At 46.7% G+C, this 20,151-nt stretch overlaps 2 protein-coding genes across 2 annotated transcripts in view; both read left to right on the top strand.

The window, feature by feature from the left end:
* Positions 1-2,144, top strand: part of SEPTIN6 (septin 6) — a 52,966-nt gene extending 50,822 nt beyond the window's left edge. Inside the window, exon 10 of the mRNA XM_044427259.1 lies at positions 846-2,144. Coding sequence (XP_044283194.1) covers positions 846-855 — 10 coding nt within the window. The 3' untranslated portion in view covers positions 856-2,144. The remainder of the gene's footprint in view (positions 1-845) is intronic.
* Positions 2,145-5,824: 3,680 nt separating this feature from the next.
* Positions 5,825-19,106, top strand: NKRF (NFKB repressing factor). Its single transcript, XM_044427271.1, has 3 exons — positions 5,825-6,903; positions 14,480-14,616; positions 15,848-19,106. The coding sequence occupies exons 1-3, from the start codon at positions 6,623-6,625 to the stop codon at positions 17,818-17,820; spliced, it is 2,391 nt and encodes a 796-aa protein (XP_044283206.1). The 5' UTR covers positions 5,825-6,622; the 3' UTR covers positions 17,821-19,106.
* Positions 19,107-20,151: the final 1,045 nt, after the last annotated feature.

Raw genomic sequence — 20,151 nt, 5'->3', positions numbered from 1 at the left:
GCAAGAGGTAGGGTGATTCTGACAAAAATTAAGTGTTGATGTTCAGCTAGATGGAAGGAAGCCTCAAAATCTAGAGCACTTTTGATACTCCTAACTGGCTAATTATTTTTCAAAAGAAATCACCTTTCCCCAAAGGTAGTTCTGAGAGGCAGATCCATTTGGAAGTGGCTGTTGGCAGGCAGCCTATTAGAAATTTCTACTCTTCAAGCCCATTGAAGCAAACAAGAGCTGCATTTTTATTATTTCTTTCCAAAATCTCAACACATGTAGACGTGATTGTGTGTCCATGTGCCCCCTTCCCATTTATCTTCTTAGCAGCTCTGTAAGGTAGGATAAAAAGTAACCAAAGTGTATCTTTCAGGGAGGAGGGTTTTTATATTATTTCTTCTGCCATGGAACTTTGATAGAGCCTCTGTCTTCAGGAGCAGTCTATCTTTGAATTGCTGTTGCTAAGGGCAAACATGCCCAAGGACCTGATTCAGCAATGCTGCTTTTGTGTTCTTTCTTACCATCCTCTGAATGTTTGCGCTGAAATGAAAAAGAACTGTATTTTAAACTTGCCTTTCCATGGATGTTGTGACAGTTTGTTTGCAGCCTTAATTCTATAATGTGCGTTGGCTCCAAATATTCAATAGGTTTGACCGCTCCTGATGCATCAGTGCGACTCAGTTTGAGATCCAACGGTGGCCCAAAAGCATCAGTCCATTCATGTCTCCTTCCACTCAGTTTGATTGTGTCCTGTGATGTGTTTTCTGCTTTTTCCTTGAATGCACCCCAGCTTTTATATTGATGATCTGTGTTTTTTCTCTTCTCCTTTCTCTCTCCTTCTCTCTTTCTCTCTCTAGCTTTTTCTAATCTGTCTCCACCTGCTGCATTATGTCTGAGGGAGAAGATTTCCACATGCGGAAACGTTTAGGGATTCCCACCCTGCTCGGGAGAGGGAGGGGGAGGAACGAGAAAGTCTTCAGATCTTTGGAAAGACTTGGTTTTGTTTATTTTCCCATTTTTCTGATGTGCATGGAGTGTGTTGAAAAGCTGAGGCATCTTGTGGTTTATGCAACAAAACAGGAAAAATACCGGAGCAATGAACGTCTGGTTTAGAGGTTCAAGGAGCAACCAAAAGATGGCGGACAAATTGATGACTAATTTGCTCAAACAACATTGAGACAGGTGTTTTAGTTTTTTAAAAGATTATTTTCTTCCTCTTTTGCCTCAATATAAATATGATGGGTGTTTTTAAAGTATCTGTGAAAAATTCTGCTAATTCATTGGTTTGCGTGGATTAAAAAAGACAAAACATGTTTTATGCAATGAACAGCAAACAGAGAAAAAGTGACTTTGCTACCTCTGAGGAATATTAAATTTTAACACTGTAGTTAAGGGCAGTGGGGAAAGAGTAAGGGGGGAAATATATTTTTCACTGGGATCATAGATAAACTCTGCCACTTCAGTAAAAAGTGATCAACTTGATTGAGTAATATTTGTAACATAAGTATTAAAAAGTTATCCTCCCGCTAAATTTACTGCAGGCCAGTGCACCATGGTGGCTGAGAATAAACAGTGATCCAAAAAGTGAACATATTCTCCAAACAGCACTTGCCTACCCTCCTCCATCTAGGAGCAGTAATACAGGGACGTGCTGAAGATGTTAAAGTACAGGAAGCTTAGGGGGAGGAAAACACGTAGGATGAAGAAGAAGTATTAGTCCTGTAGTAAATTAAATCCCAGAATGTCAACCCTCCTCAAAATCATTCTGGGTTGCAAAACTGACTTTATTGTTACTGATAACAAGGTTTCTGGAGAAACTAGTCAGTAATTGGTCATTTTGTTTTCAAAGTTAATCACGCAAGTCACATCTTACTGCCCTTCAAAATGCATTTTCAACCACTTTTGGAACTTTTCTGGAATGTCCACTGCATGGGGTCTAGTTCCCAGAACTTTATTCTCCTGTCTCTCCCCTTCTCTCTCCCCCGTCTTTTTAAAAATCTTTTTGTTTGTTTGTTTCTTTCTTTCTTTACAAACAAGAATTGTGATTTGACACTGCACTCTATCTATTTACATGACCCACATGAAAGAACCAGCACTGTTGAGCTTGCTATGTTTCTAATGTTGTCAATTTTCAATAAAAAGTGACCCTCCCAAAAGTTGGTGTTCTTTGGTGCTTATTTGATTATGCAGCCTCTTTAATGAATTGGATAACCTAAGTTGCCGTATCCTTTTGGTATATAGCATTGCATGGTACTTCCACAATATGCATACACTTAAATGACATGCTACTGATGGAATCTCAGTTTTCAATGTGTAAGGAATGAACACTCAGATTTCTGGGGAAGATCAAACATTTGAACCTCTGAGGCTTTATTGATCAGTGGCCCAGTACCTGCAGTAACTAACAATAACGCATTACTGGATAGAGGCAAACTCAACTGCAGAATCACAGCCCATGTGCCGACACTTTTATAACCTGCTAGATTTTATTTTCTTGGCCTCCAAGATCACCACAGATGGTGATTGCAGCCAAGAAATTAAAAGATGTTTGCTCCTGGGGAGGAAAGCTATGGCAAACCTAGACAGCATACTAAAAAGCAGAGACATCACCCTGCCGACAAAAGCGCATATAGTCAAGGCTATGATTTTCCCAGTTGCAATGTATGGCTGTGAAAGCTGGACAATAAGGAAGGCTGAGTGCCAAAGGATTGAGGCCCTTGAATTGTGGTGCTGGAGGAGACTCCTGCGAGTCCCTTGGACCACAAGGAGATCAAACCAGTCTGTCTTAGAGAAGATCAACCCTGACTGCTCTTTAGAAGACCAGATACTGAAGATGAAACTCAAATACTTTGGCCACCTAATGAGAAGGAAGGACCCCCTGGAGAAGAGCCTGATGCTGGGCCCAACTGATGGCAAAAGAAGGAGGGGACGGCAGAGGATGAGGTGGCTGGATGGAGTCACTGAAGCAGTTGGCGTGAGCTTAAGGGGACTCTGGGAGATGGTGGAGGACAGGAAGGCCTGGAGGAATGTTGTCCATGGGGTTGGGATGGGTCAGACGGACACGACTTCGTGACTAACAACGACAACAACAAAGTCACATACACCAATACAGAGTGTTCAGTTTCCAAATAATGTTAGTACAATAGCATCCTGATCTCTTTAGGCATGACATAATGTTCTAAACTGATGAGAAATACAATACAATAGTATTGTACAATACAATAGTAACAATAGTATGGAAAACATTATTGGTTGCTTTATTGATATGTCAATCTAGTAAATTCTTGACAGTTCAGGTCAGCCCGATGTGTCTGCTTGAACATGCAAATACATCTGGTTGAGGAACCACTTGGGGAAAACTGGTTTGACAACTACAGTGTGCAGGCGCCTGCCTCTGGGGAACTAGATGCTTAAGTGGGTCCACTCAGAAGTAAATGGGCACCATTGTCTCAGTTTTTCTGCAGCTGTTGAGAACACAAGTATTTCCTCACTAATAGTGCTAACCTATAGCAGCTTCTCAGTCCAATTAAGAATTCCATCTTCTTAAAATAACAGCAGCACTAAACAGTGACCTAGCTTGGAATTCTGCTGCTTTCTGAGAAAGGGGTGCAGATTTGATTTTATAACACAAAGGCACATAGAAGCAACCTTTTTCTCCCAGGATTTATCTGAATTTTCCCAACACTACTGATCCACACCGTATGTCAAACTATATTTGGGCTATAATCTTTAATTGCTTGGCCAAATTAGGTAATGAATGCTTTAAAAAAATCAGCTACACAGCATTCCAGCAAAATGGGTGACATATAATTGTTTATAATGTATATATAAAAAACACAGGTTACAATCACCATCTCAGAACGGTTTTCTTCTTCTGCAGGAGGAACTTCTAAGTCTACAATTACTGCAACATGCACATTTGAAACAAAATCATTTTTCTATTCAAAACCATTTTAGTAATTGCAAGTACATGCAGTTTTAATTGATCACAAAGTTTTAAACACTTTGGTCAATTTGCAGTGAAATCTTATGTACTAGCGATGAAATCCTAGCTAGCAAAGAAGTCAAACTGAGCTTAGCGGGGCTTCTTTCTTAGCGAAAATACTTAGATTGCCCTGTAATAATTAGATGTCATAACAGCATTAAACGTCTTCACAATAAGCCATTTATGTTTTCTACAATAATTATAGCATTCTGAAACCTTTTAAGACTGAACATGTGTTCTGCAAAAAGCTGTATTTTAATTTTATACTGGAAAATTACAATTGTTTTGTATTCTTCCAGTGTTGTCAGCAGTGAGGGTAAGCTGGACCTGACCCATCTTGGAGGCTGTATCTTCCATCACGTATTTCTGTTGGGATCTGAGATCCAGTGGCTTTATCCATGCTTAGTGTTCAGACATCAAGGGGGCAAAAAGTGTTTCTGTCTGCCCCCCTCCTTATTGTTACATTGCAGCGAGATATTTAATTCATTGCAAACCATCCCAAGACATCTAAGTATGGGACAGTATATAAACGTTTAATAAATAAAGATCTCCTGCCTTTTTTCCTTTTGCAAGGAATTCAATGCCTACTTATTCAACGCCTGCTGGATGGGCTTTATCAGAAGAATGGCGAGGTGGTTATTCAGGTTCCACAGGGAGTGCAGTGAACTTTCCCAGTGTCCAAAAGCTGAGCAATTTCCCAAAGCCTGGGCTTTATAGCCTTCCATTCTTAGGAAGAGCCCCAGAAATGTCTGCATTCGCCATGAGACAAGAGCTGCACTGGGCCATGAAAACCAAAACTGTTCGCTTTACTGAAGCTGTCCCTCCCCGCATCCACCCGCACATCCCTGTCTCCCAGAATGGATGTGTAGCAACCGCTTCTGGAGCAGCTGGAGAGAAGAACTTCATACAATCCATGGCAAGAGGTTTGTGTCTTCAAGTTGGGAAGGAGAATTGATGTGTGTCGCTTACCCAGGCAACTTCGCAGGTTCAAGCTGAGCAACAGAAGATCTGCCCGTCTGGATACATCTGTTGGGTTTAGGGTTAAGGTGGGATATTAAAGGGCATTTCTGGATTAAAACAACTGGAAGCCCTATGCGAGGAGATCTTGGGAGACCCAGACTTAATAGCATTTGATCATGAGAAACTAAACTTGGTTCTCTTCTTTATCTTCTATGAAAGTAGAACATTGCTGAATTTTTAGCATTGAAGAAAGCTTGTTTATATATTCAAGAAGATAAGCCTCACTCATGAGGATTCCTGGATGAACTTGAGCTAGTCATATTCTTTCAGTCTCGCCCACCTTACAGGGTTCTTGTGAGCACAAAATGAGGGGTGAACCATGTGTCCCCCCTGAACCATGTTGGGGGAAAAGAGATGCGTGTTTGTGTATATGAATTTGTGGAGAGTGGGGATATTATAATTAGGAAAAGGGCGACGTCTTCCTGTTGGAGTCCAGAAAAATTTGGGTCCTGGTCCTGAGGCTGAGCTGATGTTATGTTTGCAAAGGTTTTCCAGATTTTCCTTGAATGTGGGGAAGTATTAAAAAGAGTGGTGCTGAGATTGGAGAAAGCAGAGCTTTGACTATTTTCATGGGAGCCGAGGGAGCAGCCAGAAGAAATAGAAGATGAACCCTGAAGGGAATGTGACCTTGCACAGAAAAAAGCTTCTGCACCCTAGATCGGATTGTTGCACTAGATGGACAGAGATGCAGCTTCCATTCCCCATTCATCCATGGTAGGTAACCATGGACCAGTATCCTGCATTTACTTTCCCTTGGCCTTGGTCTGCCTCGTAGGGTTGTTGTGAAGGGGTGCACAGGGGTGGGGGACAATGCTTATATGTGACTTCCGAGCATCTTGAAGGAAAGGCAACATTAAAAAAAATACATTCGTTATATTTTTGTTGCGATTGCATTTTAAAACAGATTTGGTTTTGCGCGCGCGTTTTTAAACCCTGGCCAGAAAACTCTGGCTATTGGGCAGCGCCGAAATATTATAAATGAACGAGTGGAAAATGTGATTAGAGGCATCTCTGAGCTGAGAACCCAGCTGGTACAGTCCATTCGCCTCTCTGCTTCCACCCCCTTTCTCCTCGTTGGACTCCACCCCGGGCCCTGCTTGAGAGCACCAGAAGGCAGCCGTGCGGCGTCCAGCAGCACCGCGGCCGGTCCCCCCCGCCGCCAGGAGGCGCTGTCCGGCGCTGCCGCTTCTCTATGGCCGCCGCAGCCTCCGCCACATGCTCCAGGCCCTCGGAAGATCTCGCGCGCCTTGGACGTTCCATTCCACCCACGTGAGCCGAATGTAACAAGGAAAGAAAAAAAGAGAAAGAAAAAAGGTTACATTGTAGCGAGGAGGGAGCGGCGCGCGCGGGCCAGCGGCCGAGCGAGCGCGGAGGAGACGCGGGGGAGGGAGCACGGCGGCGCGACACGGCGCGGCTGCACGTGTGAACGGCGCGGGAGGCTTCGTGCGCAGCTGTTCCTGTTCTTCCCCTTCCCCTCTACAAACACACGCCGCTTGTCTTTCTGGATCCGGATCAAGCGAATCCGGATCCGGCCGCTGGCTCCATCCTGTGTGTGCCACCCTCCGCTAGCTTGGCGCGCCGGGGCCGGTTGGCCTTCTCCGAACGGGCCGGCCGAGCCCAGACCAGCCCATGGCCGGCGGAGGGTGGACGCTGCCAGGCGGGGATTTCTTGTCCCCGCAGCCGCCGCCTTCCTCCCAGCCGGAGCCGCCGCCGCCGCCGCCGCCTGCCGTGCCCGCGACGGAGCCCGACCTGGAGCCCTGGCGCGAGAAGCAGGAGAGCGACCGGCACTGGGCGCTGCGCAAGCAGTTCCTGCTCCGCAACTTGCCGGGCTACTCGGGCCACGCCGCCGCCTTCCAGAAGCTCCTCGCGCTTTCGCACGCCTGGTCCAACCATGTCTTCATGGGATGCAGGTGAGAAGAGGGGGGCATTGGTGCCGTGCCTTCCCCTCCCCCAGTAGCCCCAGGCACACGTAAGATCGGGGGCGCGTCCTCCCCCACAGAAAAACGCATTCACACGAAGGCTGCATGGATCTTCCACCTGCAGTTTGGATATATGGCAGAATCAAAAGGAGAAGGACTGGATCGGTAATACGGGACCCCGGCCCCATCATTCATTCATTCATTCATTCATTCATTCATTCGCTGCATTTCCTCCGCTGTTATCTGCCCCTTTCTTTACCGCTCTGTGACTGGTAGTATTCCTGGTGGTATTTAAATATATGCATATCTTTATACCCTGCTTTCCTACTAATGAATGCAGACAGCGACCCAAGCGTGGGCTCCATGCAGCCACCCCTTTAAAGCAAGACGTTTGGGATAGAAAAATTATTTGGCTAAAGGAGCAGCAGAATTAGCCCTACGAAGCCTTTCGGGATAAGAATGCTTTCACTTTCTGATTCGAGGTGATCTGGGAGGAGATAGGTGGGGTGTTCGCCATGTATAGCTGTGTCCACCCTCAGAGCATTGTCAGAATAGAAGGACTCCTTCCCAAGGACTACGATCTTTCTTCGTTTGAGCATCTCAGTGGCGTCTGAGCAGATGTTGTCCTGAAGAGCCTTAAAGAGTTGGGTAGCGATGCCCACCAAAGGCAGATTAGTTTTTCTGTGCCACTTTACTTGAATCCCAAAAGTGTTCCACCTTCCCAATTCCTTCGGGGTTCAGGGGGAAGGTACCTAGCTTGGCATCCCTGTCGTAGATCAAACCTGGCCCTTGACTTCTCTTGCATTTTTTAAGTGACATGATCGGGACCTTGACTACTCTCTGTGCTCTGGTCCGTCTTCTGGACCTAGCAATCTGCCTTGTCCATCCTGTGGGTGGGGCTGGAGCCTAGGTCATGGGTTGGCCATAGAGGTGTTTTGGCCTACAGCTGCCATCACTCCTAGCCCGCATAGCCAACTCATGGGAGTTCCAGGTCAAAACATCTGGACAACTGCAGTTTGCCCACCTCTGTCCTGGAGAGGCCTGGCCTTTGTTCTGCCCCTGCAGGGCATGTCTGCCCACTTAGTATTTGGAAACGTTTTGAGCAGAGCGCCTGCCCGCCTTCCCAGAATACTTGCGCCCTTACATCCTTTCCTAGCAGAGCATGTTGCAAACAGGTGTTTTGAGGTTAGAGGGCATGACATGCAGGCAGCCTTGGGATGGACCTTGCAGTGCAGGTTCCTTGTTTTATGGGGGTCTACATAGGCCCCCACCCTCTCCGGGGTGCCTAATAGAGTCCTGTCCTGCCATGGCTGTCTCTGGTGCTGGCTTCGCATTGCTCAGTGACTTGTCCAGCTGTGTTCGTCTGGGATCCACTGAGTGCAGCCCACAGCAGGTCCCAAGGCATCCGGACTGAGGAGCATGGGAAACGGACATATACCAGGTCTGGTTGCTTCATCAGGACCAATGTTTTCTGCTGTTGAGTGGCTCCCCTAAGATCTTAGATGAGGAATGACCTTTCCTGCCTCCTGATACCATTCTGAAATGAAGGCTTGGCAAAAATATACCTCTTATAAGACACTTTGTACAAGCACAGCAATGTACCCTTTTTTTCCGAAAGCGTTGCATATATTTAAGGGCTTAACCAGCCTGTTCAAGATGTTAATTCTGCTTGTGGCAAGAATTCAGAAGGGTTGCACTCTCTTTAGTACAGCAAGACTTACTACAGGTGAGGGAGAAATAACTAAAAGATTTAAAATGGGGAAGATGCATCCCAGCATCTTGTTTATGTGTTGAGACAGGCGAATCTGTTGACCCAACTTGGTGCAATTCCATCATGAATGAGTTGCCGAAGTACGTGAGAGTTCGGTTTGCCCCAGACGGAACCGCAGACTGTAAAGTGTGAAGCAGGAGCACTGCATTCTCCAGTGCTGTGCACCACCAGTTCTGTAGGCTTCGGCCAGGATGGCCAGGTACCAGCTTGCCTGCTTCTGAGCTGGTAACTCTCGGGGGTCTTGGGCAAAGGTGGGACTTCCCTGCTACCTGCTCCTGGATCCAGCAGAGCTGGGCAACTCCCAGCGACCCTGACCGGGCAGCCAGCGGTGAAGGATCAGGGTAGTTGCCAGCCAGAGTATCTGGAGAGACGCAGTTGCTTGCTGCTGTTTTAAGACAGATGCTGAGGAATGAACGGGGATCTTCTGCATGCAACGGTGGTGCTCTGTTCTGCTACCTTCGTGATCTTTGGGCCACCTGCCCAAAGTCATTCTGACACATGTAATTATGTATTTTTAATGGGGTGAATAACAACCTGCCTCTGAGTGATGACTTGCCTTCTCTGTGGCCATCGTAGCTTGTACTGCTCTCCCTGCCAGTCCTAGCAAGCTTGAGAACCCTGAGTTCGAATCTAGTCACTGCCACTCCACCATCCTACCTGGCAAGGGAACTGCCTCTAAATGTGAACTGCTTGGGGATTTTATATTAAATATTTAATAATACTTTAATAATATTTAATTGTCACATTTGAAATTAAAGTATTTGATTATATTATTTCATATATACATGAACAGTGTATTATACTGAGTGGTACAGAAGTATCACATAAAAAATCAGTTATGGGTGGACTCACTGTGTGCATGGAGATGCATTATATTCTTTAATCCAGTTTTCTCCAGCATGTCCCAAAACTGCATTTGCTCTTTGCCTGAGTTGGAGAAAGAAGTGTTGGTGAATAATATAAAGAGATGCCCTTTGGATCAAGACTTAGGCTGGCCCCTGACAGGAAGGTGCAGAGGTCAAACTGTTCTCCTAGTTACTACTGCTCTTGGACATCATTGGTCTGGGCCCAGTTGCTAGATATAGTGGTGCATTAGTTTAAAAGAAAAACACAACTCTGCTAGGAGAAAGCCACTGGTCATTGATTGCTGTGTATGTACTGTGGAAAAGTCTCTCTTTCTCCCATTGGAAGGAATTGCAATCTCCAATTGGTAGATGAAGCAGCACATGTTTTAGTTGATTAATTTTGGCAGGAGTTTATGTTGAACCTTTAATACTGCATGTTAAAGGTACTTTTTTTGGAGTGGCAATTCTGATTTTGGTCCATGCAATAGAGAAGGTGTGAAAGCATTATGGATACACTTACCTTCTAACAATGGGTGATGTTTTGTGACTATACTGAAGATTTGCTACTTAGCAGGCTTCTTTTTTTATTCAAAAGTGTGTATGTTGCCTTTCTAAACACATGTTTTCTCAAGCCAGTTTATATGGCAGAGCATTTAAAATCAATTATATATAAACATGTAAAAGCGGCAACCGTCTAACTTTTTATTGGCACAATAAAAAGCACAGTGAAAGAGAGAAATGACATTAAAAACCAACCTCCTAATTTCATCAAAAAGTGGATTGATCAAAATAAAGATGTCTTTAAAGCGCACGTAAAAGCACAGAGGAAAGCACCAGCAACAGGAGGGACCACCCCTGCAAAGTCTCCGTCCCTTGTCTGCTCACCCAGCTGACCTACAAGTGGGGCCTGGCTGACCAGTCTTATTGCCTAGGCAGGTTTACATTTAGTTCATTAAGTGCATTCCAGTGAGGCTTCCAAACAGAAGATTGCAGGCACCCCTCGTAGGGTCCCTCTCACTCTGCAGAGCAGTTAGATGTCCGTTTTCGGCTAACCACAGCGATTCAGAGCTGGTGGGGCAGAAGCTACACTGCCACCCTGTTGTATTTTGGTGGCATCGGTCCCCTTCCTTCCGTCCTTCCTTCCTTTCCCACTAAACCCATTGCATCCATGGCAGGGTGGAGACTAGAACCAGGTATCCCATGTCCCAGTCCAACGTTACCCTGGGATTGTTCTTTGGCCAATGATTAATCAGCTAATTCTTTCCTTCCCACTTGGCTGCAAAGATCACTGGGTGACTTTGGGCCAGTCACTGACTTTCAGCCTAACCTACCTCACAGGGTTATTGTGAGGTTAAGATAAAAAGGAGAACGATGTAAGACGCCTTGATTTCCTCACAGGAAAAATGGTGAGATATAAATAAGTCAGCTGATGCCTCTATTTGTCAGCTGTTTCTTCATGGTTGAAGACAGTGAGTTTGGACCAAAGTTTGCTCTCAGTAAAAGAAATGAGGCTTATTTTGCATAATTTTAACTTTCTGAGTGATTCCCTCCCTTTTATTGTGGAGGTGGGGAGGTAATTATCAAAGAAAACCGTCCTACTTTCTTGGGTTTTGGGGTTGCTGAAGCAATGGCTTGATTTGCATAGGGTAATCATGTTCTAAAAGGCTAAAAAAGAGTTGATGTCTTTGCCTGGCTCATGTAGCACTTCCCCTGTGCTGAGTGATGCTTATGCAGAGCTCTTTTGTCATGGTAACTAGGCCTTCCTTTGCATAAGCTGAGATGTTGCTAATAGGACAGTGGGGTGTGTTTAGGCAGGACTCAGGCTGGAACTTAAATTGTGGGTTGGTGATGCATTGAAAATGGCTTCACCAAAATGGTTGCGAGCTGCTTTACTCTAATTGGCACTGACACCCCATCCAAGGTGATCACCTTGATCATCTCTAACCCTACAGCAATTCGGCAAGGTGGGTTGGAGAGAGTGACTTACCTAAGCCTCACTATAGAGAAGGGAGCTGAACCCAGGGCACCCAGATTCCAGAAATCCAGTGCTCCTAACAGAATCAATGAACAATCCCCAAACAGAAAAGACCAGCTCATAGGAGGCCATGTGCTTTTCATGCCGAAGGACCCAGGAGGGAGCCCCAGTATTACCAGGTAGAACTAAAAAGAGTTCTGCCTGAAATTCCGGAGAGCTGCCAGCCAGTGTTGAAAATACTGGGCTAGCTAGGCACATGGTCTCGTCCTGTCTTAGGCAGCTTCTGATGTTCCTGAGTTGCAGGCCAGAAACCAAAGCAAAAGCCCCCTGAGCCCAGCGTGTTCCTTGAGCAGCAGTCACAGGCTGCATTTGACTGGCTCGTTCCCTGCCCCGAACGCAGAGACAGTAGTCCAGGGGGCATGCCCCATCCTTCAGACTGCATCTGCACAATCGTGAAGAGGTTTTCGGTGTGCATTGCTCACAAAGTGCTGTGGCTCAATAGGTGGGATACAAATGTTTTAAATAGATGAAGTGGATGGCCCCTGGCAAGGCCCTGCAACCGCTTCACGCAAAGTTCCAAAAGCGGTTTGTGATGCAGCGATGACGACCGGTGTAAGTGCTTTAAAGGGGGGTTGGATGGATTCATGGAAGGCGAAGGCTGCCCGTGGCTACCAGTCCTTAGGGCCACACGCAGCCTCTGGTGTCAAACACAGTATGTGTACGGCAGCAGTTGCTGGGGAACATGGGTGGGAGGCTGCTGTTGCCCTTGTGTGTGGGTTTTCCTTGGGCAGTTGGTTGGCCATGGTGGGAACAGGATTCTGCACTCCACGGACCTTTGGACTAATGCAGAGCGAGACCACAGGGGCCCTGCTGGACCAGTCCCAACTTTCCTGCCGGTCCGGTTTCATGGCAAGATCTGAATTACGGTGTAACAGCAGAGAAGGGGGCATGGTGGGGAGGGCTTTCTCTCTGATTTCTCCATGCTCTCCAGAGCTTTCTGAAGCTCCATCACATCCTCCTGCAGTGGACTTGTTTCTACCTAAAACCCCATCAACAACGCAGCCATTCCTCAGAACAAAGATGTGACCCCCCCCCCCCCCCAGCCTGTCCCAAGCCTTTCTCCACTCTTTATGGTGTGTCTGGAGATGCAGGGAGTCGCCTGGTGCTCAGAGGGGTGGGAATATCAGTGGCTCCCTCGGGCCCCTTTCACAAGCTTGGGCAACATTTTGAATCGCTGAGGGGTTGTTGCAGATCACCCAGTCCTTTGGTCCTTCTAATCTTTTTAGCTAGAGATGTTTTCTCTGTGCAGCGTGGCCTTGAGCTGTGGAGCTTTTTAGTTCAGGAGCTGGAAAAGATCCAGACTTCTTTTCTGAAGAAAGCACTTCTTCTCTGTTGCCATCTTTGCTGCTCACGTTCATGCAGAAGTCGGTGGGCACTTCTGTTTGGGCTAGGATATAATTCCAGCTTCTGCGTTTTCACAGTGGGATGCTAACTTTGCCATCTTTCTGTTTGCGGGACTGTAACTGCAGGAGAGACACTTGCTAGAGTTCTTGATTGTCAGCGCTCCAAGATTCAGCAGCTGGAGGTCTCTGTGAAGGCTGTTGGAGCTTGGAACAGCCTTTCTGACTAATGCTAAGCATCCATTCCTCTAGATTTACCTTCTCCAACCTTGTGCATTTCTGACATTTTGCACTGTAACACCCAGAATTCCCTAGTCAAGGGCCCTGCTGGATAGGAATTCTGGGAGTTGTGGTCCAGATGCCTCTGAAGGCTGCCGGGTCGGCGAAGGCTGTTCTGGATTGCATCTGTGTATCACGTCGGATCATTAGAAAGACACTTATCTGAATTGTAGGAATGTTTTCACACATGATCCCTGATGCTCTCTTATAAGAAATTGCCACCAAAGAGCAGCTGGGTGTGTTTTGCTAAAAGCTGTTACTGACAATATTGTGTATTATGTTACTCGGTGCCCTCTTGTCAAGTTCCAAGCAAAAAGTATTTGTCAGGAAGAATTTTGCTGCACCCAGTGAATCCATGTTTTCTGTTCTTCAGTAATGAAAAGCGCGTTGCTTGGTGTGCTTCTTGCATTGGCAGCCGAGAAATTGAAAGCTAAACGTGTGACTCAGCTTCTGTTTTCCTTCTGGGCCTATAGCTAAACAATAACATTATGTTCACACCCAAACTTTAGATGCTTTGGAATGCAGCTCATAGGATTCCTGACTGAGAATGATGTGAGTTGCAGTCCAGTCCATCTGGAGGGAAGGCCTGTGTAGATAATACAGATCTAGACAGCTCAGTAGTGTAACAAAATACCATGCGACTTCTTAAGCTCTTAGTTCAGAACCATGAGGACTAGCATCTTACTTGATTGTTAGGGAAAGAACTGCAACTCAGGGATAAAACACGTAATTTTGGCAAGCAGGTGGTCTCAAGCATCTTCTGACAGGGCTAAAAAAGACCTGTGTTGAAACCCCAGAAAGTTCTTCTTGTCCGTCTGGAGAATACCAGAACTGTCCAGTTGTTTTGTGACCCACCCAGAGAGCCCTTGCACTATGGAAAGGCATACAGCTATCATAAACAAAGAAACAAACATCAGGCCAGATGGACCACCAGTCTTTCCGTATACATCACCTTCTCACATTCCTGTATCTCAGCCTTCCCCAGCCTGATGCCATGGAGATGTTCTGGACTTCAGCTCCCATCAGCCTCTAGCCAGCATGATCAGTGGCCAGAAATGCTGGGAGTTGTAGTCCAGAAGATCCAGGGGGCATCAGATGTGGAGGATATCTTGGATGCCGGTTCCCATAACTCCCCAGCCAGTGGATAACAGCAGGAGGGAGCCGGCTGGGGAAGGCTGGATGGCTCCCTCCTCCTAAGGCTGGACTCAACCCAGGGTGGGAGTGGAGTGGAGTGGAGTGAAGAGGAAGGGGTCATAACTGCAGGTGGTGACCTGAGGCTTTCTTTCTTGGAACACAGGTATGGCTCTCAGGTTATGGAGAAAATCCTGCCAATGTCCGAGGGGATCGATGTGGGTGCAATGCCATCCTATGAGCTGGTCCCCGGTGCCAAGGCGACAAAGAGGCCACGCTCCCCGCTGGATGACGCTGCCCACGGTGAGTACTGCTATTTCCCCATTCCCAGAAGATGCCGTGCCTGTAGTCCTGAGCACCCATCTGTTGCTGTACACAGCACAGAAACAGAGCGAGTCAGAAGGGGTCCCCCGGGCCATCTAGTCTGACCTCCGGCACCAGCCGGCTCCGCTCACGACATGCCCACCATGTGCATGTCCAGCCTATCTTTGAACACCCTCACTGATGGGGCCTCAACCACCTCCCGTGGAAGTCCATTCCACACCCTCGGGGTCCTGACTGTCAGGAAGTACTTCCTGGCATCTAAATGGAACCTTTAGCAAGGCGAGTTCCTCTCAGCCCTACAGAGAATAAGGGTACATGGGGCAGAGAACTAGGAAACTAGGAACTAGCCCACTAGGAAACTTGTCTCTGCTGTGACTGGGGAGTGGGTGGGCTGCGCAGAGCCCCAAACCTTCGGCAGGAGCTCAGCCATGTCCCCAACATCTTGTGTGCTAGTTGTAGAAGATGGGAAGGAGAATAGGGGGAAAGGGTGGAGAGGAAAGATGAATTCTTCAAGGCCAGGACAAAGTGGTGAGGCGTAAGTGAACATTTGTAAACAGTCGGTGTCACACTGGTCTTCCTACCTGGTGGCTGGCAGTGCATTTGAGGAAGGAAGGCGTGAAGGATGGAAGAAAGAAAGAAAGAAAGATGGGCTATAATGTAATGCACTGATAATATGAAGCAGCTGTTCTGGTCTGCTCGACATCAGCTGTCCACCCCGTATCAAGGGCGAGCTCAGGCGTCAGTGAGCATTGTGTTGGGGATAACCCAATGTGACTGGCGGCTGACCTGGAGTGGAGCCAGCCCTTGGCTGGGCTTCTCTTCAGAAGTGTCACATCAGTCAGCCACAGGCTGCATTGCCCCCCCCCCCCCGCCCCCTGCCCCTGACAAGTCTGCACAGCAGCACTTCTGAATGGAAGCCAGCCCAGCACACGGTTCTGCTCCTAGTCAGAAATCATGCCTGCACAAGGCTTGCCCACAGTTGGCACATCATGTGGAAGAAGACCGATGTTTGTTGTTGGATGAAGATGTCATGGGGAGGGGGCCCCTGATGTTTGTTTCTGGTTGTGCTACCCTGAACCATCACAAGTCATTGTGGCTACAGAGAAAAAGCCTGCCCTTAACCTATGCCTTTTAAAAGACAGACAGACAGACAGACAGACAGACAGACAGACCAGTTATCTTCATGTTATAACCATCTTGCATTCCATAGGTCTGGAAGCTCCAAGGAAGCAGCCTCCCAAATTCCGTGTCAGACCTCGTTTTGAACCCATACACTTCGTAGCCAGCAATACGCGAGACGGAGAAAAGGAACCGGCTGCAGAAAACCAAGCACAGGATGCCAGTGAGAACATCACAACCCAGCAGATCCAAAACTATGCTGACCGGGTTTTCAGCAGCTTCAGTACACAGGATGGAGACGCCCAGTTTTCCAGCTCGGTGGGCTTAGGCTATGGAAGCAGCCAGAGCAACCAGACAGAGGCCAAGGGGGTTTCCAAAACCAAAGACACGCCTGCCAGTGGGGTTGCCCCGGTTTCTGGGGCACCTTCTCTTGTCCAAACAGCCTCTGAAACATTTCCCAAGTCTGTTATCACAGCCAAGCAGTGTTTCATTAACAAACTTGTAGCGGCCCTCCGCAAGAATCTTGCCACCCCAGATGCTAGTGGTGGGACTGACAAGATCAACTACACTTACCTGTTGACCCGGTCCATTCAGGCTTGCAAGACCAACCCCGAGTATATTTATTCTCCCTTGAAAGAGATTTCCCCGGGCGACCTCCCCAAGAACAAGAAGCTACTCAAAGAAGGCTTTGCTTGTGAGGTGCGATGCCAGAATGTGTATTTGACCACAGGTTATGCTGGCAGCAAAAACGGCTCCCGGGACCGAGCGACAGAGCTGGCGGTGATGCTGTTGCAGAAGCCTGTGGAAGTAAAAGTGGCAAAGAGGAAATTTAAGAACACTACTCGGGAGGATTTAGTGCTGTGCGAGAGCGGCACATCTCCAACCGAATTCCCACCAGCACTCAAGCAGCTTGACGATTTTATCGCTGCCATGAAAGAATGCTTGCCCGGGCAGCCGAACTCGGACCCACTGCAAGGCCCCAGCTCTGCAAAGCACTGGACGAACTTTGTCCTGACGGAAAACGCGAACGACGCCATTGGGATTCTAAACAACTCTGCCTCCTTCAACAAAATGACCGTAGAGTATAAATACGTCCTGATGCCAAACCGCCTGTGGCGCTGCAGTGTCTACTTGCAGGATCACTTCTTAGCCGAAGGCTACGGCACCAAGAAAACCAGCAAGCACGCCGCTGCAGATGAGGCACTGAAGATCCTGCAGAAGACCCAGTCCAATGCTGGAGCCACCAAAGCGGTTCAAGTTCAGAAAGTGGGCAACACTGCCCGAGACCCCACTAAGAAGAAGGACTTGAAGGATCTTGTTGTGTATGAGAACTCGATGAATCCCGTGTGCACGCTGAATGACACGGCTCAGTTCAACAAGATGACCGTGGAGTATGTCTTCGAAAGGATGACCGGGATGCGGTGGAAGTGTAAGGTGATGCTGGAGAATGAATTAATTGCGGAAGCCATTGGGGTGAAGAAGACGGTCAAGCATGTGGCGGCTGAGGAGGCGGTCAAAGTCTTAAAGAAGACCCAGCCGACAGTTGTCAACAACCTGAAGAAAGGCACCATCGAAGATGTCATTTCGAGGAATGAGATCTGCGGGCGTTCAGCTGAAGAGGCACTGAAACAGCAGATCAAAGAAGACAACATCGGGAACCAGATTTTAAGGAAAATGGGCTGGACGGGGGGTGGTTTGGGCAAAAGTGGCGAAGGCATCCGGGAGCCAATTGCAGTGAAGGAGCAGTTCAAAAGGGAAGGCCTAGGACTTGATGTTGAAAGAGGGTCAAAAATCACAAAGAAAGATATTGAGCAGATCATCCAGAACTATGCTTTCTCGGACAGTAAAATTGACCTAACTTTCTCCACAGAACTCACCAATGATGAGCGCAAACAGATACATCAGATTGCTCAAAAGTATGGGCTTAAGAGCAAATCCCACGGCCAAGGTCGTGATAGATATCTGGTGGTTAGCCGAAAGAGGCGCAAAGAGGACTTGTTAGACCAGCTAAAGCAAGATGGCCAAGTTGGCCATTATGAACTCATTATGCCCCAGGAGAAGTAAGGTGTGTGTGTCATTTCGTTGGAAGATGCTCAAACTGAGGCTGAAGTCCCCATTAAACAGAGCAAAGGCTGCATATTGTGGTGGGAAAGGATTTAAAAACGTTTTTCTTGCTCATTTAATTTCTAAAACTTTATTAGCAAAAAGTTTAGAAGTTTTAAAAGCAGAGTTCTGTCCAACATATGTAGTGCAGTCTGGATAACATTAGTGCAGGTTACCCTGTTTTATGAAATATCTTTCCTTCACATTTTACTAGTTTTGTAATAGCAAGAAACATATCCACCCTGGGGGAAATTCCACACAGTTTTATTATAAGGATGTTTCCCTTGTCCTTTTATTTTGCTTTTTTTTAAAGTTGAAAAAAATGAAAGGAGATGGCAGTATGAAGAAAACTATATGTAAAGTTGGTATTAATAATAAATAGATTTTTATTTCTGGACATGCAAAGAATGGCATGTTTTGTATTTAAAGTATGGGTAGAGGGGTAAAAATGTTTTCAACATATTTGAAATGCACTGTTAGTGTTTGGTGATTGGTTTATCCAAGGCTCTGTGTCCTGCAGTTGCACTATGCAGCCTTGAAGTGGGAGGGGATCCAGACTTGGCCAACAGAGAAATTTTTTTAAATATCCAAAGGCAATGTCCAGCCACAGACAGTCACTTTTTCTTAACGGTTCTTACGTAACAGTTAAAATTCCAGCCTCGGTCCCATTGGTTTCAGTGCAGTTGTTGTTGTAACAAGGACAGCATGCTCCCACTGAAACCAGCAGGCCTTAAAACATACTCACCTGGGGTTGAATTGCATCTCATGCTTATAGCCCCAAAGACTCAAAACTTGAGACTCAAGTTTGCAGGAAGTACCTTAAGATGCCATGTTGTCTGCCGGGATGTGTGCATAGGGGGAGGGATCTGTTCCACCTTTGTATGATCAGTTATGCAAAATTTTGGCATGGGCTTTCGTTTTTCTCTATGTGTGTTGCAAAACATGCACGAATCTGGGTTTCACCTTGATCAGTCAGGCATCTGCTTTTCAAAACAGAACACATGAATAAATGAATACCCTTCCATCGTCTTGACAGTAAGATTAACTATGGAAGAGAGTGTTTTCTCATACCCTGTTGAGCAGTGAAGTATTTAAGAAACAAATTCACATCGGGGTGGGTGATTACATTTGCTTATTTCTATACGTAGCCTCCGAATATGTTTTTTTATGCTGCTTCTTTTGTGTACTTGTGCTTGTGTATCTCACAGGGAGATCATCGGCAAGTAAAAGGTTCTCTCACTACTGTAGCATGTGTATAGTTTCGTGTGAAGTGTTCTCTAATTTCCCATGTTCCAAAGTTAGCCTTGTAGCGGATTCTCTCCCTTCTGGATAGAAAAGGCTTTAAAGGAAACAGAGAAAAACTACCTCTTCATCAGTTCCTCCATCTTTTCTATTGCTTTGCTGGCTTGTCTTACTCGGAAGTGGCATGTCACCCGATTAAAGAATTCTTAGTTGATTTACTGAGTAATAAGCCTGCACAAATTTGTATAAAGTAGTTCTTGCTCCAAAACACACACACCAAAGTTTGATTGTGCGCTGACGTTCCTGAAGAGGCAGCCTTAGTTTAGAACTGTTTTCAAAATTAGCTTATCTCCCAGATCCTTCAGCCCCAGATGCAAGTAATTTGTTTTCTACTAGCTGCTCTGGTTGACCTTCTAGGAAAACTAGGGGTAGTTTCAAGCAGGAGTAGGCACTGGTGTTCACTGAAGTTCTCCACCACTCCTTTGTGTTTGTAGGTCTGCAGGGATGGGAGCTGTCTGTGTGCGTGTGAGAGGGAGGGAGGACTGTGGTGAGGGAACTTTAGAAGGAATCCGGTAAAAGGGTGTGCTTTTTCATATACTTGCAATGAGGTAGCAAGGGAAAGCACGCACACAGAATTTGAGATGCTTGTGTGGAAAGGCTGAGTCCACGGACGGTCCAGAGACTACAGGGATGAGTGGGCTTGCAAAACGAAGGTTTTTTTTTTAAATTGCTTTCTGTGAACTAGGTTGCTCATAGTTGGCTCAAATAGCGAGTTGGCATTGAAGCTCATACCTTTCTGCCCTGTAGTCCACCCTTCTGGCAAATTACTCATGTTTTGTGGCTGGTTTAGAGATGTTGCCCAGGAATTCAAAGCGCCAGATGTGCCCAGAGACATTGGTCAGCCATGTGTAGAGCACTCCTGCTTTGAGTGAGGATAGGCATTCCGGGGTACTATGGGCCCCCCAAGAATAGCATCAGTGGGATGTGGTACTAGTCTGCTTAAGAACAGTATACCTCTTCCCCAAGCCCCTCAAAAAGTTCTTCCCCCAC

This window comes from Varanus komodoensis, unplaced genomic scaffold (genome assembly GCF_004798865.1).
Source record: "Varanus komodoensis strain SLA01 unplaced genomic scaffold, ASM479886v1 scaffold18_3, whole genome shotgun sequence".
Classification (NCBI taxonomy): domain Eukaryota; kingdom Metazoa; phylum Chordata; class Lepidosauria; order Squamata; family Varanidae; genus Varanus; species Varanus komodoensis.
This window is presented reverse-complemented; position numbering and strand designations above follow the sequence as displayed.